Source organism: Mytilus galloprovincialis, chromosome 4, assembly GCF_965363235.1.
Source record: "Mytilus galloprovincialis chromosome 4, xbMytGall1.hap1.1, whole genome shotgun sequence".
Lineage (NCBI taxonomy): Eukaryota > Metazoa > Mollusca > Bivalvia > Mytilida > Mytilidae > Mytilus > Mytilus galloprovincialis.
The window spans coordinates 63,039,113-63,066,194 of record NC_134841.1 but is presented as its reverse complement, the minus strand read 5'-3'; the positions used below and the strand labels follow the sequence as shown (position 1 = coordinate 63,066,194).

General features: G+C 30.2%; 1 protein-coding gene across 4 annotated transcripts in view; it reads right to left on the bottom strand.

The window, feature by feature from the left end:
* The window catches only part of LOC143072671 (exoskeleton protein RP43-like), a 42,198-nt gene extending 15,985 nt beyond the window's left edge, over positions 1-26,213 (bottom strand). Inside the window, exon 1 of one of the 4 annotated variants that reach the window (XM_076247729.1) lies at positions 26,083-26,213. Coding sequence is in view for 2 of the 4 variants with exons in the window: in XM_076247726.1 (XP_076103841.1) it covers positions 9,742-9,767 (26 nt within the window). In the remaining 2 variants the exon portion in view is untranslated. Of the gene's footprint in view, positions 1-3,840; positions 4,048-7,445; positions 7,475-9,741; positions 10,009-26,082 lie in introns of those variants that run through there. The other 3 variants (XM_076247726.1, XM_076247727.1, XM_076247728.1) reach the window with 3 other exon arrangements.
* Positions 26,214-27,082: the final 869 nt, after the last annotated feature.

Below are 27,082 nucleotides of genomic sequence, written 5' to 3'. Positions count from 1 at the left end.
TTCTGAGTTTTTGCTACATAGAAATGGAAAGTTCACAATAGGAAAGCTGAATTAATATGTTTTGTCGTTAAATTTAGTTCTTAACTTGTCAATTTCTAGTTGTTAGTCAAGATTTATAGATATATTTCGTTTCTGAATATTTTAAGCATAAAAATCATTTAATTGCCCTAAAGCTTCATTTTCCTAGGGAAAATAACCTTTCCAAATCTCTTTAAGCCCTGATTGGTGCTCCCAAACATTTAGGAGTTTTGTCATCAACCTTGTTGGTTCAAGCGTACCGCAAGAAAAATCGTGTGCACTTAAAATGGGGTCATTCTTTACGTGATATATGACAGAAGATAAAAACAATTAAACAAATCCTTCGCCTTTTTTTGTCACGGATTTTGTTTGAATGTTTAAACATTTGCACAATTAAAAATTTAAATAAATTGAAAAAGTTTAAGAACATAAAAAAATAATTGCATAGTTTAAACAAAAAACTCAAAACATCAAAAAATGTCAGAACCTTTACTTAAGTAATCACAAATTTAGTTTTTGAAGCACGTTTGATTGAATTACATATGTACTTATGTGTGATTTAAGGCATTATAGGGTCTACAACCTGTTGACCTACAAAAAACTATCGTTTTACCTTCAAAATTAGAAAATGAAACAAAAATGTAATTAAATTTGTCTGAATTATTCTTTATATTCAATTAGATCAATATTAAGTCATCTAACTCAGATTTTTAAAAATTTAAGTATCCACGTGTGCCAGGGGTTTATCACTTAAAAATCATTATGCATACAAAAGAGCATTCGGAAAGTTATTTCTGCATAGTTAACCTTCCAGAGGTTGACAGGAAGGAGTTATTTATTAGGTTTTTAGTAATAAAACCTTTGTTATTGAAAGCATTGTCATGTTTTTTTTCAATAATTAACAGCATTTACTCTCTCAATTATTTTGCAGATTACATCAAATTATAATATCTTATTGAAAAGATAATATTTTTGCTACTTGTAATATACAATGTCTATAGATATAAAAAAATCTTGACCGCTTTATCGCAATTTTTTTTCCTTTTTGCGAATCATTGTTATTTTATCTTATTCCGGAATCTGTTCAATCAATTTGGTCCTCCCTGTAACACCATTTCTGTGTATGATTTAAAAAGGATGCAGAACAAGAATGTGTCCCCAGTGCACTGATGACCCATCCGCACTATCATTGTTTATGTTAAGTGGACCGTGGAAATGAGGGGAAATCTCATTATCACATCATAAGGAACATGTGTTCTCAGTTTCAAGTTGATTGGACTCAACTTCATCAAAAACTACCTAATCCAAAAACTTCAAACGACACGGACGGAAGAACGGTACGACGGACGAACGGGCGAACGACAAACCAGAAAACATAATGCCCAGAAATGGGGCATAAATAAAAAAGTAAAATTTCAACAAGAGCATCCGACTGACCACCAAATAAAGGAGTACTGATGTTTTGCCCTTTCTTAAATTTCATTCACAACTTGCGATTAGCAAAGAATCAATTTACATCTTGATATATAGAATGGTCAGTTGCATTTTGATGAATCCTAAATAGATATAAGAAGATGTGCCAATGAGACACTTCTCCATCCAGGTCATAATTTGCAAAAAGTAAACAATAATAGGTCAAAGTACGGCCTTCAACACGGAGCCTTGGCTCACACCGAACAGTAACTATAAAAAGAGTCCCAAAAATGACTAGTGTGAAACCATTCAAACAAGAAAATTAACGGTCTAATCTATATAAAAAACGAGAAAAAGAGAAACGCGTACTAGCCACATCAACAAAAGAAAACCACTGTACACCATCATAACATTGGACAAGTTCAGAAAAATGCAGCGAGTTAGAACGTTTTCACAGGCGCCAACCTTCACCCTAACCTGAAGTATGAGTGCAACATCACAATATAGAATATGAATTGAAATGGCTATTTCAATTTTGTCTTTTATTTCTTAATTGTTATGTTAATTCGTTGTTCATCTACGTATACTTAATAATATATACACATGGACAGATATCAAACCAAACGAAAAGCTAACGGGAAAAACAAAATTAAAAAAATTAAAATAAAATAAAATACTTAAAATAAAACTTGCTGTTTAAAGAGACGTCGTTTTATGGCCTGTATCATGAAAGTATCAGGAAAGTTTGATATGATTAATTCAATAGAATTGTCATTTTTAAACTGCATTAAATCAAATTGACAATATAAAAGATGAATTGAACATAATCACGGAGAATACATAATCCACCTTAATATCTTCATATCATTAAAAAACATCACATAGTTTTTAAGTTCTAGAGAAACTCTTTGAACAAAATAAGAAGTGGGCCACAACCTTATTTCAAAGGTAATAACAAAATACGTGGTAGCACTAACCTCATTAGTTTTAAATTATTAATGTAATAAGTATTAGATATATCATCTACCCTTGAAAAAAGTATTTTAATTACATAAAAAATAATGCGAAAAAATGTGTGCAAATCTTTAACAAGACGACGATCGCATTGCATGATACTGTTAACGCTTATACCGAAACAAGTTCTCATATATATGCTTCTCTTACGCTATCTTTTTCCAATCTAAAGAAGTGAAAAGAAAGGTAAAAGAAGAGAGTACAGCAGAACATTCTTCTTTAATCTTTTAATAACTTAACATTATTAAGAATTTTCGAAAAAAAAAAAACATTAATTGTTTATGAACAATTCGATGTTAAAATTGTATTACTATGAAATATATCACACTTTCATTAAATAATATATCTATGCTTTCAAAAAGACTCCAAAAGCTAAATACCGTTATGGTCAATCAACATAAACTGACACATAGATTTGAGATAAAAATTGTCATTTGTCATAAATAAAATTTTCAACTAATTGAACAGTATCGCGTTGTTATTTTCTGAGTGTTTATCAATTTTCTAACAATTGAACCACTAGTATTATAAATCTTATGTCCAGTAGACCAACAGGCAATTTATATGTAGATCTTATATTTTACATTCCTGTTTTTCGTCTTGATAGTTGCTGAAGATGAGAAAAAGTAAAATTACAAAAAAAATGAACGCCGAGGAAAATTCAAAAAGGAAAGTCCCTAATTACATGGCAAAAAGAAAAGTTCAAACACACCAATCGAATGTATAACATCTGTCATATTCCTGGGTTGGTACAGTGGCTTGGTACATAAATTTTCTTATGTATGGAATAGTGGATTAAACCTGGTTTTAAAATTAGCTAAACTTCCCACTTGTATGACAGTCGCATTAGTTGATTAAGGATTTGTTACTATTTGATGAACACTTCGCATATTCAGTTATAGCTTTAACTTCAAAATGTACCAACACGAATAATATATTGGCAATGAACTGAACAGTGGTAATCATCCTCAGTCTATATCTGCCGTTGGTTTATAACATTTCATTTTGCCAATTTTTATGGACTCCCCCCCCCCTCCCCCTTTTTGTGTTAGCTTACTTTAAAATTGATTTTGAAAAAATTTTAAAAACTGATATCGGCTTCTCTTTTTATCATTATTAAGTATAGAATAGAAGACATTTTTAACAAAAATTTGGGTTCCAGTATGGCATGTAAAACATAAACCACGTCATTTCAAACATATTTTAGAATGATAAAACATAACAAAAGCTAAGTAAATTTTTATTGGTATTCGAGTTTCCTATTTTTGATGATATTGCTTGTATTTCACACTACAATTTTGGTAGCGTGTTACAGAAACGTATATATCATTTTCAGAACAAAACTGAAGGCAATTATATGTAAGTTTTGAAAAAAAACTGTTTATTTTGGCTTACCTTGAATAAAACAAAAGACTGATATATTATTCCTTGTCATAGTAACTGCCTTTCTCTATATAAAAAAAGTCGGATTTTTGTCTGAGTTCGAATAAGTACAAATTCCGTCACATTCGATATTTTTATACTTTATTTTGGAATGTAAATAGAATAATAAATTCAAAATATCCAAATCGTGAGAAATATGTAATATTGTGTTACGAATTTTTACTTCATTTCATTAAACTATATAAATATCAGCTATGTCCACAAAAGAGCGAAAGTATAGGTTTTTGTTTAAAAACTTTTTTCTTTACATTGAGGACACTTGAAGCACTCGTTATAGACCTTCGACAAACATTTATTCTCCTTGTTTTAATGATGTCCCAAGAACGGATTATATTAATACATCTGACCATAGAAAATATTATTATGATACCCTTTCATTCAATGTTTAAATTTCAAAGATTTTAAGTAGCACATTACAGATTTTGGCATTTTTAAATGTATAAAGTTAAAGCAGATACAATCTTAAATATTGCAAATACAAAATGAAAATATTTAAAATAACCGAAATTAATACAAAACTTTAATATCATAATATTAAATCTAAATATGCGTCCTTGCTTTACGTACTATCAAATGTAACTAATATAAATAGTAGCTGTGTATGTTACATATCTAAGTAGAATTATAGTCTGATTATGAAAAAAGGTCAAAGTTTACGAGTATTTGTCCACTTCCTCGTCTTGTTTATGGATACTTTTTTCAAATATGAAAAATAAAATAATTGAAAGCTTTATTAAGTAAATAATAAATGTAAAAATAAAAAGGTATTGTGATAATGATGGAAAGCTTACTCAGATATATGCGTTTATAAGGAAAACAAACTACAAAGATGTATATTATAAACACTCAGAACAGCAACAAAATTGTGACGGATAAAGAGTGGGACAATTCCGTCCAAAGTCATTATTTCGTGTTTAAGGGAAACATTGCATTTTTAGATTTTATAAAATATTTAAAACTTACAAACTCAAAAAGGATGAAAAGTATCAAGAGCGATCACTTGGAATTTGAAAAAAGTGAAGAATAAGTCTATTTATTTCAGGTTTTCTGGTTTGATTTGCTTTACATTTGTCATTTCGGGATATAGTATACATGTAGGTTGCTATGCGGTATGGTTTTAGTTCATTATGGAAGGCCTTATAATTGCTTACTTCTACGTCATTTGGCCTCTGGTGGAGAGTTGGTTCATTGGCAATCATACCCCATCTTCTTATTTTTAGAATGAAGGCAGAATATTTGGATTATAAAAAAAAAACATCGAATTGGAGAAATCAATATTGTCTTGCGGTAATACTATATTTATTTCATACAATCATTTCAAATACTGTAACACTTTTTTAAAAACTAACTTTAATGGCGCGTACGGCTAAGCTTAAACATATATATTTGGATATAATAACATGGAATCAAAAATGTGTTGGTACGATCTCATAATGCTAAAGCTTCGTTCACGGCAAGAGTAACCCGAACACCAGACAGACCTTATAAAGAAAACACCTGGAGCTATTGAATATTATATCAATAATTACATCTTTTTAGTCTATAGATCAACAAATCCTGTTCAAGTGTTTAAATGCAACTTAAAGTGCTTCTTTATTGAATGTTATTATTGTATATTAACTTTCATTAATCTTTCAAATATTTTAATGGACATAATTTGTATCATTTTTGCATTTCCAATATTAAAAAACAAATATCGTGACACTTTTACATCGTTTGCCTTTTTCATTTGTTTAAAAAAACATCGAAAGTTGAACTGTTTATAATTACTGTAACTACTAGAGTTTTTGTGTTTTAACAAGATCACTGATCTCCCATAATTCGGAGTTTCGTTTCCGTCTTTAAGCTATATACTCCAAAAGGACTTAAAATACACAAAATTTGCAAAGGTTTATACTTGCATGATTGAGATCTGTTCCGATATATTACATAATGTTAAAAATTTTAAAAATGATATATTTATGTAATAATTAAAAAAAATGAGGAGTTAATTTTAGAATTAATTCGCGGACGTCTTGAAATTGATCTATCCTAATTAAGTAATTTTCAAGGTAATTTGCTAGATACATTTACAAATTGTGCATTATTGCAGCTCGATTCAATGAGTTTTAACACAAAAAACATGCGATGATTACCAATAATTTTTTTGTAAAGTGCAAATTCTTTTATAAGATATAATCTCGTTTTATAAGGCTTTTTTCAGAATTTTTTTCTTAACATGTCATTTAAAACTGTATTATTATAAGTTTAATTTTAAACTTAAAAATTAGCTTGAAAATTGAAGCTTACACGTTATATGCTGCTGTTACACTGTCAGATTGCACGCATTCTTAATTAATAGATAAAGAAAAATAGCTTGCGTCAGCACTTTGCTGTTTTCTTGTTTTCTAGTATTCGCGTACTTGTATTTTTGAGGTCCATGACACCAATATTTCTAATAATGATCTTTCTTTGGAAAAACATTAATGCAGACTTTCTAGAGGTGATTGATCCAAATTAACTAATTTTCCAAGGTTATTTTAATAGTTACATTTATATAAATGAAGCTCCATTCATTACACACAGACGGCATGGAATAATTACCGATTCGTTTCTTTTTGTAAAAGATCATTTCTTTAATACGATATAATCTATTAAATTAAGTTTTTTTCATGATCTAGAAGGAAATCTTTTCTTAATTGACTAGTTACCAAAAATTGCAACTCTATATAAGAGCAATATTGAAATTATAAATTAGGTTGAAAAATTCAACCTTCTTTTCAATATGATAATGACGCATTTCCCTATGCAATTTTAAAATTAGAGATCAAAGCAGATGGTCCCTTTATTGCAAACTAGAAATGTAAAACCAGTAGGTGTCATATCTAAAACTAAAGTATCTACAAACACAGTAGGTTTTCTATTTTGACTAACTACTATTGAAATATGCTACTCCGATAAGTACCACATTTACCAACTGATTACATTAAGCATATGACACCGATTACGGCAGGAAAATGAAGGATGACTTTTGCGCTAAATTTAGAAACGTGTTTAATCTTTTCCTCAAGTTTTTGTCAGGTAATTTTACTTTAATTACAAAAGCATATTATTCATATTACTTTAAAAGTTCTTTATTTTTGTTTAAAGGCTAGTATAAACGAAAACTCATTGGTGTACATACGAAGACACGCCCATATTCATGGAGACTTTTAACTTTCAAAACAGTGCATGTCGAAAAAAGTGTCCGTTTTCAATTTTTACATAACAATTACAAAATTTAATTGCTATATTAGATTTCATTTAGATTATAGAGTTGTCTTTGGCAAACATAATCCTGCATTTAACATATCTCACAGGTTATAAGGACAGATACATTTGTAAATTATCAGAGCAATTAGTTTTTGCTCAATCTTTTTTACGACGGTGTTAGGTACGGTATTGGTACAAAGAGACAAGATCTGAAAGTTTAACCTTATGAAAATAAAAACTTGTTATCTGATTCAAAATAGCAAATAAACCCTTGTATATCTTTTGTCTTTTGGACAATGTAAATACTTTATATTGTAAGTACATACATGTTTAACAACATTGATACGTGGAGTCCGACATCATTTCATGCTTAAATGTTTCAATCAATAGAAAGTACGGCATTAAGTTTTTGAAAGAAACAAATCAGTGTTGTAGATCTCAAAAATAAATATCGGAATCTTGAGTTTTCATACTAAAAGTTGTCTTTTGTGTACTGTTATTTAGTTGTCTTTTGGTCTTTACATTTGTTTTGCCTGTCAGTTTATTTTCAACTTATGAGTTTTGTTCCATTGAAATATATCGCCTCACTTCTACAAATTAGAAATATTTTGTAAAGAGGATATTAATTTCTCTAAAAATAACATTTTTAAAAAAAAAAACACTATTTGGCTTACATTTTTTATGTTTTCTTACAACCTTATCCCCAAATAATTGTACTTTTAAGATCAAATCAAACAAAGTTTAATTTTGGACCAACTTGAAAAACAACAAAAACCATATAATACTACCCGAAGAAGATGATAAAAAATAGAAAATTTTTGATAGCATTATATGCCAGATGTATAGGAGTAAATACTTTCTTATATTATAGTAGAGATGAGCCGCGCTAGAATCTGATACTTTTTCATATAAGGATTCAAATAAAGGCAACAGTAGAATACCGCTGTTCAATAGATCGATTAAGCAACAACGATTCCGGTTTACAAACCAAACCTAGTGAAACAAAGCAACAGAAGAAACATTAAAACTACCCCAAAAACAAACACCAACATGTATAAAGACGGACTATTTGATAATAACTACATGTACCATATCCCTAACATTTACTGGTCACTCTTAAACATTTAGAACTTCTACACTCGTTATATGACGTCAGTACAAAATTAATGTTCAGGAAATATCGTTTGATTTAACACTTGCTGATAACGTAATAGAGTCTGCAGTAAACAAAAAACACAGATCATATAATAAACGATACAAAAACCTTCTTCATAGAGAGTTGAAATACACTCTTTTAACATTTGACCTATTCAAATTAAATCAATATATAAGTGATGATTTAATTCAAAAAAGAAAAGTTATTACTTATACAATATAGTTTTTTTTTTTTTTTTTTTTTTTTTTTTTTTATCGCTGCTTAATTAATATAGTTTAAAAACGAGTGAACGGTACACGGACAGACGAAATATGCTTTTTGAATAAAAGTAATAATACATAAACTGACCAATTCAGTAATTGATTTTGCATGTTGTTTTTTTTTGTTTGTTGTTAGAATTTTTCATTTAACTAAATCGAACAGGGATATTAGATTTTGAAACTGTCTTGATTTTACGTATCTTTCTCATTGACCTGTTTACTCCATGTCGCATTTTTCTTTTCTTTCTAGATATGATACCAGCTTTGTGCATCTGATATAGTAACATTTTTTTCTCATCATGTATTGAATGTACAGTAGAAATCCGTTAACAGTTCAACAATTGGGATTTAACTAGGTGACGATGAGAAAAACAATATCAACCTAAACCATTTTCAAATAATTCTTCATTGCAGGACACATATCAATTATGAAAAAGAAGCTCACATTTGTACTGGTAAAGTATTTTACCAAGTTTCGCAATTTCAAGATATTTTTTCTCATTTAATTTTCATCAGTTGAATAGGTAGCACCTTTGTCAATGTAGAAAACTAGAAGAATACAGTTATCATATAAAGATACAGTGGCGGATGCAGGAATTTTCGAAAGGGGGGGGGGGGGTGCTAGCCCAGGGCAAAGGGGGGGGGGGGTGCAGGGGGGTGCAAACATATGTCCCGATTCAAATGCGTTGATCGGCCAAAATAAAGGGGGGGGTGCGGACCCCCGGAACCCCCCCTCTGGATCCGCCACTGAAAGATACCAGGATTATAATTTAGTACGCCAGACGCTCGTTTCGTCTGCATAAGACTCATCAGTGACGCTCATATCAAAATAGTTAAAAATGCCAAACAAGTACAAAATTGAAGAGCAATGAGGATCCAAAATTCCAAAAAGTTGTGCCAAATACGGCTAAGGTAATCTATGCCTGGGATAAGAAAATCCTTAGTTTTTCGAAAAATTTAAAGTTTTGTTAACAGGAAATTTATAAAAATGACCACATAATTGATATTCATGTCAACACCGAAGTGCTGACTACTGGGCTGGTGATACCCTCCGGGACGAAACGTCCACCAGCAGTGGCATCGACCGACTTATCCCTTTCAATACAAAAATACAAACTATCATACAAGCATATTTCGTTAATGCAATAAAAATAAATCATTAAAAACTTTAAAAGAAAATCTCATTCTTTGCACAAAATTACTTACCTCTTATTTTTGAAAATAAAAGCCATCAAATCCCAATAGAGGAAAAGATTTGTGTTTTAAAGATAACTTTTGGTACATTCCTTATCCAATAGAAATTTTATTTCACCAAAGAAATCATCACTTTGTCTCATCGAATATCATATTACAAAAAAAGTAGATAGCCTCACTGCAGAAAGGGTTGCACCAGAGAAGTTACTATACAATTATTTGCATAATTATACACCTTGAGTTCTATTTTACAGACTAAGCCTTTACAAGCTTTGCTCTATTCTAAAGGAGATTAACGCATGGCTAATACACCGAATTACTTTAATCTTTATAGAATATAAAATTGTGTAGACATTCAAAACTAACACGATCAAATAAACCTCTAACGACCCAACAAAATAATTTTAAGATTGTATCTGTAAGATACTTGATATACAGTTAAACATAAAAATATTAAACGCACGAAAAGCCCTTCTTATCATTTAATTGTCTCTAGAATTGTTAGCTAAAACTATTAAAAAAAAATGCTTTTGTTTTCTTTTTTTTTTTTAGAAATTTATCTTTTCCGCATAAAATTCAACATGAGAAGGAACAGAGACAAGAGATATTTTAATCTTTTGAAACGCACTGGTTTACGCCCATAGTTAGATGATCTGTCATTATTATGTTAAAGCGTTGATCGTGTGCAATTAAATGGAAGTATAGTAATGATAATGCGGACAAGGAGGTCTATGGACAGAATTTTATTTTGGCTTCTTTTACTTTTGGTCACAAGCCCACGCGACGAAGGTTATTCATGATACAATAGTCGTCTACAGGGATATTGGCATCGTACCTAATTAGTGCATTATTTGTCTCACAACATTTCCATAACTTCAATTAATGTGTCTGTTGTAGACAAGAAATATAAGACTATTTAGTAAAAACGAATTAAATTTATCAATATGTTTGTTATTTTTTTGTTATATTTTGAACACAGTTGGCATATATTTTCTCGTTGTTTTGAAGACCAATTGGAAGCCTTGGGCTGTTTTCCGCTCTTAGGTCGGATAGATGTCTCTTCGACCTATTCCCCGTCTTGATTCTAAGTTTTATTAATAAACTGAATAAAAGGAGCTATGTGTTGTGACAATGAAACAGCTTATTAACCAAAAAATAAATCTGCAATAAAAACAAGAAGAGAGAATGTCTATAAAAATTAGAATTGAATCAGACAATTTGAGAGATTCCCGTAGTTTCAAAGAGAGTATCTTTGAATATTATTTTTTTTTTATTTAAGGAATGACTGTAATGTTTTTTTCTGTCTATGAAGAAATAACATAAAAAATTTGGTGCACACTGAATAACGCGCGTAGCGGGTTATTTAACCATGTGCACCACATTTTTTATGTTATTTCAAATAGACAGAAAAAATATTACAGTCATTTCTTATAATTTAATTATTCTAAATTCTATTTTACAGTTGGAAAGCAGGTCACGGTTTGACCCCAAGTTTATCAGCAACAATAGAGTCACGTGACCGTGAAAATTCAGTAAAAAAACGGATGAGACAAACCTCATTTTAACTCACTGAATACTATTGTCGTAATAAAAACTTATTGACCTAACTAATCTTGAGTATCCATAGTTTATTCTCGTCAAAGCTCACACATCAAATCAAAGTCCTTTATTCTTTATTTTATCTGCAAACTTGGAGTTTGGGTGAAAATTGTCAAGTCTCCTGAACGAAAAATCTAAATATTTACGAGGAAACTAAAAATGATGGGCTGAATTTAAATTTAATAAAGCATCTCATTAAGACAAACACTCGATATGAATATCTCGGCAATAGAATGTTGGATACGCAAACGTCAAATTGATTTCAAACCGAAGCGGTGGTTTTTATGCCGATTTGTGCAAGTGGTTATCTCCCCTTAATATCACCAGTCAAAAATAAAAACCCAGCAAAATGCATAAAAATTAAAAAAAGGAGTTTACTTTACAAAAATTAGAAAGAAAATAAACGAAACTCGATTTATAACTATGTTATGATAATATAAAGAAGAGATACTTCCCCCTATTTTTCAGAGAAGGACTAATTAAATGTAAATATTAAAAGATAAAATATTACTGCAGTAAAAAAAAAAAAACAATTCAGAAATGTGGATAATGACACCTACATGTAAAATTAAAAACCTAGCTATATTGGAAGAAATTAGATCTGGCGGATGAAATATACTACATGCAGAATTTTTTTAAACACTTCTGATTATATTTTAAAATGCAATAAAACAGTTTATACAATTTCAATAATCTTTCTGAAAATTGATATAATTATTAAATAAATAGTACTGATCATATATATTTTATATTCTATAAAGTGTGACCAAGAGTCTCAACAATTTTTTTCAAATTAAGAGAGCCTTTAAACTCAAGCCTATGTTTCTTAGTTGAACAGTAAAATACAAAAAAGGGATTTATAAGTTTTATACCAAAAATATTGACAGAAATTCTGTAAAAAAAATATATGCTTTAAATTATGAGTGAAAGTGACACAATTTTGAATTTCAGAATCATTATTATTGTAAAATTAAACTATTAGATTAGCTTGCACAGTAGCCCTTTGTCTTATTTCTCAGGGTATTTTATAGATTATGAAAGTAAACTTTTTGGGGCTTCTTCTCTTGAAAAGGTTGCTGTATCAGCTTCTTTAAATAATTACATATTTATAAACAAAGTATTGTATATATACTTTATCTGAATACTAGTAATAGGAAATGAAATGAAACTGGTGGGACAAATTTTGTGCATTTTACTTCAATAATGATCAAAGATGCTTAAATTTGACAAGAATTTGCCATTTGAATAAATACAATTTTGTAAGAACACATCTCTACAAATAAACTTCTTGTTTGGCTGACTTGGCTTGATAAGCTAGTTTTTGCTCTTATTACTATAAAATTGAGAATGGAAATATAGCTTACTAAGTAAAGAGATAATAATATAAGCAAGATTTTATTAACTGACCTTCATTTTCTTTTTTCATATGTTTTTTTTCCTACAGAATTTTCTTTGCAATGCATTTTCTATTGCTATTTTTGTGCTTTTGTCCATCCATACTGTACAGTAGGCTATCAATAGTTTGTCAGATCTGTCAGAATTTTCCAAGACGTTTAGCTTTAAACGCAATAAAGAAGATCTTTGTTTGTTGTTTCACTTTTCCAATGTGTAAATTTTTACTATGCACATGACCCTGACACATATTTTGTTATAAACGTTACATGACGTATGTTGAAAAAAGAAAACAATGTCACCGTCAATTTGTGTAGGGGATCAAAAGGGGTTTTAGTTACTTTAAAATACAAGTGTCGTATGGAATTGTGAAAATCCACAACTTTTAATCAAAATTTCATTCATGTCTTTAATAAAATCAGTATTTTAAAGCACTTTGAAACAGGTACAATGAAAAGAAGCTAAACTTTACTGTTTTGAAGTAGAAACGTAGCTAAAACCAGATAAAAATTGACATGGCTGGTGGTCACTAAAATTGATGTATAAAAGTAAAAAATGATGGCTTCAAAACAGTGTATAAATTTGAAATAGGTTTCCCGGTTTCATTTAAGATTATAACCGTTCTTTTCTGTATTTGGATACGCAAACGTTAAATTAGGAAAAATCGATTTTTTTGGCGAACAAAAAAGATGGCTAATTTTTTTTAGAACTGACAGGATAAAGGAATAGCAATAACAAGCTATTTTTTGTAATGTTTGTATGTCGTAAAGAAATTATATTGGTCACAAAACCTTTAAATTTTAAAATTTAATTGTAATAAAAGCATGACAAGTTGCAAAAATTACTTTAAACGTCAATCTTTTAGGCGATTGATTTGGCGGACTTTTTGACGTTACGGACGACTGTAGCGCCACCTAATTAATTCCCCCTGCTATTGTTGCTGATAAAGCTTGACGACAACGGACGTTTCCAAGGACTTGCTTTCCAACTGTTAAACCGTAGAAAACCATGAAAAAACGTTGATGACGTCACGGTCACATGACTAAATTATGTCTATGGGCTCATAACAAAATAACGTCAGCCAATCAGAAGACGCGTTACATCCAAAGTTAAATTATTTCAGAATGTATCGACCGATATGAATCTTGTAGATGTGATATGTTGTATCTAATTTTCTGTTGATATGATTTGCGTAAGATCAACCAATTTGTATCAAAGAGCAATATAACTATATAAGACATAAATATGGCACACATTACTAGACTTTATTAGACATAATGTGCTGCCAAGTTTTTTGGCAGCTACTTAATGTAAGTGCAAAAATAGTGTGAAAACCAATATTAGTTAAATAAAGGCAACAGTAGTATACCGATGTTCAGAATTCATAAATCGATTGAGAGAAAAACAAATCCGGGTTACAAACTAAACCAAAGGGAAACATATCAATTATAAGAGGGAAAATGGAACAACGGGAACACTGAACTTCAACAAAAACAAACGCCAACATACATAGGACGGAATATTTGATAACAACTGCCATAAATCCTGACTTGTTAAAGTACATTTCAGGAAAAAAGAGTAGATTAATGTGAAAAGAATTAAATAATTACAAAAAAGGAGCAAAGTCTTTTCCATTTAGTTTTATACATTTTTAAAATATATTTGGAGTGCATTATTCAATCTTAGTTAAATTTCTTTTTTCATTAAACAATTTTCAACAGAGGTCAATATTAACAACCTTGTCATTCTTCTTTGTAATGTAATAATTAAACAGTCAGAGAAAAATAATCATAATCCTGTTACATTTTATATTCTTCGTGCCGTTTACTTACTTGTAAAATATTAAGGAAAGATACAATACTAATACGTGTTTTATTATGTGGTCAGTGAGTACAATCATTAGGTGCATTAAGTTAATCTTAATCTTATTTTAAATGCTATTAAATGCACAATAGAAATTAGTTTAAAATGTTCTTTGAACATTTAACCCATCTTGTATTTAAAATGTTGTAAACAAGTTCATGATTTTTAGAACGAAGGAAAATAAATATGTCAATCACTTTAGCCGTTATTTGAAGTTTTGTTTGATGTTTTTAACAAATCTTACGTCAAAAAATGTATTGTATTTGTTTTGTGAACATGGCTACTAAAATGTTATACTTCTGCCAGTTACTCGCGGAATATTTATAAATACAAAATCTTAAGTGATCTAATTACATGCATTCTCGTATATTTGAGTTGAGTAGGGTTTATGTGTTACAAAGAAGGGGATAGGATAGTCTCTTCTGTGTAAAAATTTTAGATGACACTCTGACGTCATAAACATGGCATAACAAAAATATTTGACCAAAATCGTGCAAGGGCTGTAAAGAATACCACCATCCTTTTTTGGTACGTGCTGTAAATAACAGTGATCATAGCCAGAAAGTATGAAAACCATGAAAACATGACGCTATTTTTTAAAGAAAATACCACTATTGATACTTTGCCGATACTCACTATGTCGTGACGAACTTCCACTCGGATTCAACATTAAAAAATAGAAAAGAAAGGCAAAAGATACTAAAAGAATTTTAAAATTCATAAGTAAAAAAAACCTTACAACGCCATGACTAAAATGAAAGACAATCAGATAAACAAAAGTACATACAACACAACATAGAAAACTAAGGACTGAGCAAGAAGAATCCAACCAAAAACTTGGGGGGGGGGGGGGTGGAAGTCTCAGATGCTCCGGAAGGGTATGGAGATCATGCTCTATAGCTTTATGTGGCACCCTTCGTGTTGTTCATGTAAGTACCAACCCGGTGATAATCTAATTCGGTAGGTAACAGTCGGAGGAAAAAGGAGACAGAATTATAGGTACGGCAATTGGAACATATGCGTCGTCATCTATTGAAAACAATAGAACATCAACATTTGTAGGATGGATCTAACTAGGTTTGAGCTTTAGTGTTGCCATGCCAAATTCAAAGACGTTCTCTCATGAAAAAAGTTTAAAGAAAGAGTACAGATTCGTTGCATTTAATTACAAAACTTACTTAAATAATTTGTAGTTTATGATAACAGTCGTTTGTTTCTTTGGTAAAAACTAAGGATTTTCTTATCCCAGGCATAGATTAACCTATCATTATTTGGCACAACTTTTTGGAATTTTGGATCTTAATGCTCTTCAACTTTGTACTTGTTGGGCTTTATAAATATTTTGATATGAGCGTCACTGATGAGTCTTATGTAGACGAAACGCGCGTCTGGCGTACTTAATTATAATCCTGGTACCTTTGATAACTATTTGGTAAAACTTTCGGTTTTTGATACAAGTCCTTTTAAAGCTTATAATTGGAAAAGGGTATGTAATCTTTTATGTTTTATAGCAATTTGTAGTTAATGCAGACTAAATATGCAGATCTATAGAGGAACTCTGATTAGGGAACTTGTTTTAAATCTCACTCTGAATACAAACATAAAGTAAAAGATAAATCTATCTTAATATGTGTACAAAGGACCCCTATGATAGTTTATAGATAACAAATTAATACACTGAGTATTAAGTTTTTATCAAAGTGTAGAGTTTATGTTGTCAAATTAAAGCATTTCACCAAATCACTACAGTTTTTGTAGACTTCTACCTTTTTGTAGTTATCTTGGAGTTTGGTATTTTTTCTTATAATTTTGTAATGCTTATATAATTTCATATTTGATTTCATTATATGTTTCTTTTCTAAATTTTATTATTTTCAAGAATTACAACAAATACAACGCATCAAACATGCATACAGTTATAAAAACTATACAAGTGAATATCTATTTATCTATAACAATAAACATTGTTGTAAATTCAGTTTAAGGTGGTACCCAACACGTTCACTAAAATTAATTTGGCTCGTTTAATTTTCATGAAATTTTGTCAAAGTATTTACTTTGACCCTTTAACAAAAATATAAAAAAATTTTGAACCAACCGTTTTGTCAGAAAAATTACACTGGTTATATAGCAATTTGACAAATACCAATTTTGATCATTGAGAAGCTTAATATTCCTTTTACAACACAACGTAATTAAAACGTTTAGCTGACTTTCCACAGTTATCTCCCTGTAGTGTTAGGTACCACCTTAATGTATACAATGTATATGAAAAGAGAATTAAACTATATTTATGAAATAATAATAAAGTTTGAACAATACATATCCCAATGAATAGTTAACCAACATATATTTATACCTGTTGATTTAGTATCAAGGTTTATTACATCCCAGCTCCTTTGTTCTAACAGGGGTGATCTGAGCCGGATCATCCATACCAGATCAACCCAGTGTGAGTTTTTTTTTTGTTTTGCATGCTTTCCTTTGCTCTGTAACATTTTGGCGGGAATGTCAAATCCACTATAAAACTTATAATTAATAATACGAAAAAGACTATCTATCAAAATTCACGTAGAAAACTCCAGTGTATATGCTTGGATTCGAAACCAAGACCTTAAGCATATCAAGTCACGACACATACCACTACACCAGGACGACTGGATACGAATTAACAGTAATTTAACATACTTAAAAGAAGCAAGATCTTTTTATAAGTGGGGCGAGTTGGCAGACCTTTATTCAGTGGGGTTTAAACCTTTTTCGTTAATAAGTGAGTTGTCAGACTGATTATTCAATTTGATTTTACACTTTTTAAAAAGTGGGGCGAGTCGGTAATTAAGAGTGGGGCGATTTATTTATAAAGCGGGGCGAGTTAACATTGTTTGGTATCTACTCATCGTGTTCGAGGGTCATAAAGTAATATATAAAGTATATTATAATGGTTGTGTGGCGTTCTTAACTAGATTTTATGAATTGTAAATGGTTTTTCGTCTAATCTTAAACAGCTGGGATGTAAAATAGTTATCCCAATCGGACTTGGTGTGTCAGTGTGGGATAACTATTAATGAATGAACTGTAGATGCTAGCAGCAATATCGCTTATTAATGCTTAAGAAAATGTTATGAACAATGTGTTTTAATTTTGATTAGTTAAATGTTGTTAAAATGACATTCCAGATCATTGCGTGCAGAAAAATGAAATTATAATGAAGCATAGAAAGTTGATCTGATTTTAAACATTATCGATTCTAGATGATTAACTTCTCAATAGAGTGTTCAGTCTTACACGCTCATGAACTGTTATCATTCAGAAAAAGATTAAAGATATGATAGTAAATTGTTGTATAGGTGTCTATTGTTGAGCTGCATAATACATAGTTGCAACATCAAATTATGTCAGTTCCTATTAAGCCACCCATATTAACACTGTTATGTCAATAATAGTAAAAAATGCACTTTTTGCATGCATTGAGATCTGTAAAGAATGCACTTAATGCACCATGGACTCTGATAATGTGTTGATTAAAGAGTTTCTGTAGACTTATGTCTCCTCTAAAACCTCATTGAGGATATCAAGGGAAACAAATGGTAGACTTAATAGTAAATATGTGTTATATGGAATACAAATGTGTACTGTGGCGAAAATGAAATCCTCTTTGTGCATTAAATGATTTATTTCATAAATACCCAAAAGTGTCAATTATTCATGAGGACTGATATGGCACAATGTTTTTTAAAAGATAATTTAGAAAAACATAGATAATAAGAATCTGGAAACAACGAAAAAGCGTCATGCAATCCAAGAAAAAAATGATGAAGTAATTTAATTATCCATTACGAGAGGGGCGAATGATACCAGAGGCACTGCCAAACTCATAGATCGAAAATGAATTGACAATGCCATGCCTAAAAAAGAAAAAGACAAACAGACAAACAATAGTACACGGACACAACATAGAAAACTAAACACTAAGCAACATGAACCTCGCCAAAAACTGGTGATGATCTCAGTTGCTTTAGAAGTGTAAGCAGATCCTGCTCCACAAGTACATTAGATAAGAACATACATCTGCGTTTCGGTTTTCTAAAAGATCACTTCTCAGAATATTAAGATAGAATACACAAGCTAATAAATTCACAATAGATAAACATTATTCAGTCATCTATATCTATCTTGCAATAGTTTTGTGTATAATTTTCACTGATCTGTCTCAAGAAAAAAAAAAGATGATGGACGATTTTTCTAACAGTAGATGTTTCATGAAATATATGACTACAAATGTTTGACTGTATAAAATATATGTGAGGGTAAATTAAATAGAAATAAAATGTTTTAAATATTAGATCGATAGATGAAATTAAAGTTTTAAAAGAAATTACAATGCTCGATGAATAATTACTAAGAAGAAACAGGCTAATGGTTTCAAGTGGACATCCAAACCTTATATGACGAAAGGAAACTTATAGCGCTATGACAAATAACCGAAATACGTAAAAAAAAATAATCCAGAAAACAGTGCGTAATAAGCAAAAGACTACGCCAAAATTATCTTAGATGCTCCGGAAAGTATAATTAAGTGTCATTTTCTAGATCAGACGTCGTAAGCTAAAACACACAGTATGAAACTTACACAATGTAGCTACAAATATGACGACCATTAACTTGAACAACGAAATAAGAAGAGCCGGCACATAATTTGGAAATCAGTGTTTATATGTTCTCCTAACTACAGGAATCTAGCTGAGATATCTGCATATGTCGATTGAGTAAAGCCACAGGAGAAGAAAACAATCAGTACCCCCTCCCTTTTTCCAATATGGAATGTTTATCTTGATCATACGAAGAGTTAGCTATTAGTTGTTTTCACTTCCCCGAGTTTCCACCTATAGTCATAACATTCGACTTGGATTGACAAAAAATAATGCACATAACATCATTAACAAGTAAAGAGTGTCTGTACCATATTAAAGGTTAATCAATCGCTTGACTTAAAATAAATAGTCTTCGATAATCTGCTGCATCTCTCCATGGTCGGGTTTTTGTCTCTTTGACACATTCCCCATTTCCATTCTCAATTGCATTCGTCTCTTAACTATGATGAAACAATTATAGATATTAAACAAGACATAAAAGAATAGAAATGATGATTATTTGAACGACCAGTTTATGAATTTTAAACTATTCTAACTCAAGCTTTCAACTTGAAGGTGAAGACCACTTCTAAATCCACGTTCTAACTGTTTGTTTGTTGTGGTGAATATTTTGTTTTTAGATAAGATGCACATTCAAGTTTACATTAACATCCTCAATAACTGAATTTATTACATAAAAAAAAACAGTTTTATTTGTTGCGTAAATAAATTTTGTAGATACATGTATACTAAATGTATATACTGACTATGTTAATGAGACAAAGATCTATTCCCACGATGTTACCCCAAGCAAACATTAAGCATGAAAGATCAATATCTTTGTGGTTATTTTAAAACTTAATCTTATTTGTCTTTATTTTATTTATAAATAATCTCAATGTCTTCATAAACAAAAACTAGTGTTGCATCAAAGATACACGTTTGATATAAAATAATTTTAACAGTCATGTCAAATAGTTGTTTAGAAATATGAGCAAAGGTTGTTTTTGTTTATCGTTTTAAATTTGCTATCTTATGATGTGTGTTTCTGTATTGTCATCATGGCATTATTTAGATTTTGAAATTTAATATTATCGTCGAACCTTTTCCGAACCTGAATATATGAATAAAATATCCTTAAATTTAGCATATTCTTTTAAAGCAAATTATAGAATAATCAGACATTTTTCAACCTTTTGGTTTATAGCTCTTCATCTTTTATAAGCTTTGGATTTCAAATATTTGGGCCACGAGCATCACTGAAGAGACATGTATTGTCGAAATGCGCATCTGGTGCAGGAAAATTGGTACCGCTAAGGTTATTAAAGTTGTTTTATGAACTACTTCATAAAACCAATCAGATGCCTAGCATTGAATACAACAATATCGTACATGACCATATGATGTATGACAGTTCATTGTAAGGGTTTATAAACACTTAATGCGAATAGTGTTGTATTGTAGGACCTGGATTTATACTTTTCATATGATTTTCAGTACATGAGTAAAACAAAAAGACGATAAAAATCTTACTAAAAAGAACTAACAATACCCAGGCAAAAGAAAAAGACAGGTAGAATAATAGTCTACGAAACCTCAACTTATTGACAAAACTATAATAAAAAATCCTACTTAAAACATTGATTTAAATATAAAAAATGAAAACGGAATTGTGCCTCCAACACATGAATCGTACAATTGGTTCTTTAGGACCAATATATTCCATATGATATGACACCAACAACATCATGATGCCGTTCATAAAACGTTTGATGAGATAATTCAGTTTAGACAAAAATAACATTAAGTAGCTGCTTTGTAAGCAAATATACTATTTCTAAAGATATATATGGATATGAGGAGATGTGATATGATTGCCAATAAGATCTTGGTTTTGGCATTACTTATCAGTCATTCATCAGATTGTACAGATTTTAAACATTATTCAAATATCGTTATTGGAGAATCCGACGATAACGAGTTTTCTGACACGTGAATTGATGTATAATTTGAAATAAAGGCATCAGTAGTATACTGCTGGTCGAACTAGTTTTGGTCTTTATTAAACGTTTTATTCATTAATGTTAATTCGAGAATTATCTTTAAAAAGAAAATGTTCCTAAATATCTTTATGTATATATACATCACGTAAATGTGAATTAAAAGAGAACAAAATACTTCTGAAGTTTTTTTCTTTATTATGTTGAATTATTGTCTGTTTAAGAACAAGAGTTCATGTCTCTATGGATATCTGTTTACGCATATATATATCGGGATCTCACAATCTACCAATGTTCATAAATAAACAAGGTAATAGTTTCTGCCGTGGTTAAGGTAGGCAAAAGCAAAGCATATTAGATGGATTCACAATTAAGCATGGGTAAAAATTCTGCTAACCGACTAAAATAATTTTTCTAACTGAATTAGTGAGTATTTATTTACTAATTAATCAGCCCATAAAAGTAATTAATTCCAAAGAGTGATATGTGAAACTGCAGATTATAATATCTCGACCAATATCGAAAAAAAGCCTTCGGTTACAGACTGATAAATTCTTTATTTGATATGTTTGTTTGAAACTTTACATTAATCTATGTCTCTTGCAGATCCAAATAGCTATACATAGTAGATAACAAAATGCCAGAGGCTCCATTGACAAACTTGGGCCAGGTGGGTATATGCTAGGAGTGTATGTGATAAGCAAAAACATTAAGATGGTTATCAATTAAACAGGCATCTCAAAGGAAATTTAATATGCATGAAATATTATATTTGATATCATATTTAAAAGTTATAAATTGAGGTGGTATAAATTACCAAAGCGATTATATAATTGGTTTACTTGGCAAAAATATGAATATCAAATTGCAATGTCATTAAATGATATCGGTGATAAAGTGTCAGAATATTTCATTTCACATATAGATAGAACTGTTTACTAATTGTTTAGGTATGTTTACCATTGGTTTCAGAGGATCATAAATATTACATTCTTCATCACTAAAAAAAGCAAATATGGTCCTTTAATAGCACATAATATTAGTTTGAAAGTAGTTGTAAGTCGATTGTCATTCAATATCTCAGTAAAGCCCAAAAGTTGCATTTTTGTAAATATAGACAACGCAATTTCCCAAATGAACTCCTTTTGCTGCCAAAACTGTACCACTTTTACGCTGAAGTTTGGAAAAAAATATATCTTTGAATGGAAGGCTGATATGAACTACTATTTTTTCAAAGGTCTATATAAGGCTGTGCGGAATATTTTCAACATTTATATGCCTGAACTTCTAAGAGTTTTTAAATTCTGTACCTACCACTACATTAACTGTTAACATTCCTAAGTTAAATTGTATGTGACGATACATAGAGATCATGTCTGGGAACCCGTACGAATTCAAAACAAACTATATATGAATATATATCTCCCCAAAACAGGCGTGGTTTGTGAAACAGTGCAACATAAAAAAAAAGTTTTGAATGGGAATATACATCACAAGTTTGTCCAGGAAACGTCATTATTCTTTTTTTAAGGAATATGCTTACAAATAGCTTTGACTATGCATAAAACACGATATGGAGAAGATGCCAATCAGGCAATAACAAAACACCATACATTTTTTCACTAAAACGATTTACATAGGGTTTTTACGATCAGAAAGAGTAAAAAAGTATAGGACCGAGTGAGACTTTAAAAGATATACCAAATTGCTAATGACAACTTGATGATACAATCCTGGTACCTTTGATAACTAATTAAGAATGTTCTCACCTCTGTTTCAAAATAACAAGATTTTTGAAAGACTATTATAAAGCCATTGTTAATAAATATAGGAACTGAAAAGCAGAAACAAATAAAGGTCTGTGTGCTGTTTTTTGAGTTATAAGACATTGAAAATTTTGCAGGAAATCTAGTTTTTTCATACATATAACACTGACACCTTTTTTCTTCTTTTTTTTCAAACACTATGAAACAATAATAAGGTTATTAAATGATTTTTAAGTATGACTATTAAAACTATATGTAGGAAGAGGTTGAAAAAAAGTAAGGGTAAGTAGGCAAAATTTTTAATGGCACTACATGTATAACACAACGGATTCCAAATATCTGGCAAATTTAGAAAAACAAGAGGAGCGAAAATATAAGACAAACAATGAAAAAGTTCCTAACTTGGGACTGTGAAAAAAATAATTACGGGGACAAAATAGTTTCTTAAATTTCAACTGTCTATCTTTCATATTGATCGATTGCATTGCAGAGATTGAAGGTACATAAAAGAAAGTACACTAAATCATTGAAAGAATATCTCCCAATATAATACCGGTAAATTAACAACCAGACATAAGTAAAAACAAAACATTGAAACAAAAAAAAAATGCCATCATAGAACGCTTGCAGTTGCTGACGCAAGCTCAAAGTACGACCCTTTTTAAATAGCAACCTTTATCTTAAATCCAACGTCATGGTAATGTTATCATATAAGACACTACTATGAAAATAAAGTTCATATTCCCTCAGCGTTCTTAATGAGGTAAATCTAGATAAACGCGTCGGACATTCGGAAAGTGTGGTTGTTTTTATTTACCCAACGTGTCGACAACACTTCTGGTGAACTTTAAGACCCTGAGGGTATCATCGTCTCAGAAGTCAATTCTTCGGTACTGACATAATACCTTATATGAGCGTCACTGATGAGTCTTATGTAGACGAAACGCGCGTCTGGGGTACTAAATTATAATTCTGGTACCCTTGATAACTAAAATTCCAAGTTGATAGAATAATAAATTAAAGTTCCAACTATATCAGACAAAGTTGACTTGAGATGAATTTGGCTATTCTTTTTTTTATCATTAAGCTTGTAAATTTGCTACATTTTTTTCTTTTTGAATAATTGGGTTTCAAACGATCAGTTTTGAGCGTGCCTTATAAATTAAAAAAAACCCGCTTCGAATGCATGACATTTATGATGTATTGTTTTCATTTATTAAATATGCTTGTTAGGATAATTTATATTTGTTATTTATTTTCAAAGATGTGAAATTCTTGTTTTACCCACCTTAAGTTTGGATATCAGTTCTAACTAGATACAACATTCAAATGTATATCTTAAACTGTAAATCATCACATTTCAACACATGTTTATTTTATTGTGGATAACAATAGGTTCCGTGAACAATACCTTGTTGACAGAACCCGATAAGAAGACAATGTTCAGTTAAGATCATAAATTACCCACACTGGTACATTGTAATTAAACAATTAATAGTTTATAAGTCAAATCAAGACTTTAAACATGAAATCTTTTGTTTGAGGTGGAAGCGAAAGAGCTATTGTCAAGGGAGACAATACCCATAAATTGATGATATATCATGATTAGGCAGGTATTTGTGCTATTGTTATGGTATATCAGGTGTTACTCTATCGAATTATTGGTGTTGCTTCATTTAACAATTACACATGCTTCAGAAAGAAGTGATTATTTTATGTATTGGCAAGCAATTTGTAATGATATGTAAAGTTGGCATTTCATCAAATTTGCGTTATGTATACGTAATTATCACGTTTATGCAATGAATAAATAAATTTGTGATGCAGATTCGTAGCGAGCATATTATTTGAACATTTACTTATTGTAATTTTTTGAAAAGAATAATGCACAACATTAAATGATGACCGATTTTTAACCGTAACTATTTGCACAGTATTGCATAAGTAAAGTACACTTTTTGAGGTTTTATATACCATGTATACTATCTTCAAAAAGTCAATATTTATATGCTTAAATCCAGTACAACTTTCATAATTGTTTATTTGGATCATACTGAATTATTATTTTGCAGTATAAACTCAAATCAAGATTTTCGAATGTTTTTATAAAAATAACATGTAATATAATTGCCAAGTCAGTAATAGATCCGTTTTGCTTGCTAGTAAAGAGGTCGGGCCGATTTTCCCTGTAATTGATGGATTCACATGGTCAAAATTAAAAAAAGTTGTTAAAATATATTATATTCGGGTAGCTAATCGTTTATATAATTTTATTATACACATTTTGAACTATTTTACATATCTCAATGAAGCAAAAATGTTTTTTCAACATGGGCAATTGCTGTTAATGACCATATGACAAATTTTACATGTTCAGTGGCATTTGGCAACGAAAGACGACTGTTACCATTATGAATTAGTTTTTATTGGGATGTCAGTCTGTACCAATCGCGAATTTGAGGTTTGAAGAAGGAATACGTTATGGTCGCCTAAAGTTCTATCCAGAATTTAAACCTTCAATTTATTCTGTAGAACATTGTGAAGTATATAAGCAAAATTTCTTGACGTATTTATTTAGCTGTTTATTTGTGCATATGTATTTTCTGTCAAAGCAATGAGAACTATAATCCAAATGAAATCACTAAAAAATTATAGAAAACTTGATTTTATTTGAATTTTAATATAGCTGATTGCATAGAACGTAAACAGAAAAAAAATATTCAGTGTTTTAATTAATTTCCCAGTCAATCTTTTTATTTTCCTAAACCAGAAAAAACGAAACAAAGACGGAAGGAATGATTTATTTGGAAATGTGGAAATAGGAAACACACAATAAACAACAATATTAAACAATCATTATTCATTTAAAATCTTATAAACTGGAAGTGTCCATGGTAGTATTAAATAACAAAATGCCTTGGAAATGGAAATTTGACCACATATGATGATGTTGTTCTGTCTACAACCGGAAGTTGTTTATTTTGTTAGTAAATACAAATCATGGCGGTAAAATTTCAATGTATTGATATATGCATCAAAAAGAATATCAAACAAAAGATTAAAAACACAATACATCAGTTAAAACGTCACACTGTTACTTGCCTTAAAAAGAAGGAATGGAAATTTCTGAAAAATATACGAGTAAATAAATACTCCTTCGTCTCACTTCACACATTACAATCATTAACTCATGAAGTTATCTACAGCGCCTTGTTTTTTTAATTTGTTTCGTCAATATATACAAATGTATCTCTTTAAAGACAATCAACTATTAAATGCTCAGTCAAAAACTTAAACGACCGTTTCAGATCAAATCTTTTAACACAGTAGCCTTTAAGTTTGATTTAACAGGAATGTAATATTTTAACACATGGACAGTCACATGGAGGTCGTTTTAGGAAGAATAGAAATAATGATATTGCATTTTAATTAGTTCAACAATTTGTTGATCTTGAAGATGTCACATACACAACACATTAAACCAGGTGTAAACTGTAAAAAGACGTTACTAAACTGACTCAAAGAAAACAATGATTTTCAAATGAACACAATTTATACCTGATTTACTTGCTAATTAATTGTATGAAAGATAATATGAATAAAACTAGTTTTGGTCTAATTGCTGATGACAGTATTTTGATTGGTAATCGGTGAAACATTTATAATACATTAAATACGGTGACCGACATCGGTATAAAGACATTAAGAAGAAAGCTTTTTTTCCCACAATATTTATCCAATTTTGCAATATAAAAACTTTTGATATCCCTACACTTTTTAATACTTTACACCAAGCTCAATTGAAATATCTGGTTCATTGTCTTATCAAACAGAGCCATTTCAGGACCTTCGAACTCATGTTAAAAATAAACTAACAACACCATGATGAAGAAAAAAAGAAAAGCAACAACATACAAAAAACACCATTGAAAACTAAACGATTCCGACAACCTTGAATACAATTAACAATGTCACCGAAGATGTTAACATCAAAAAGCCAGACTTTTTTTTATCATCATCATATTTGTTGAGTTTGATGGGTAGAAATTGTGAATCCCTACTGAGAGACTTGTTTATTATATCTAGATGAAACATAATTCAA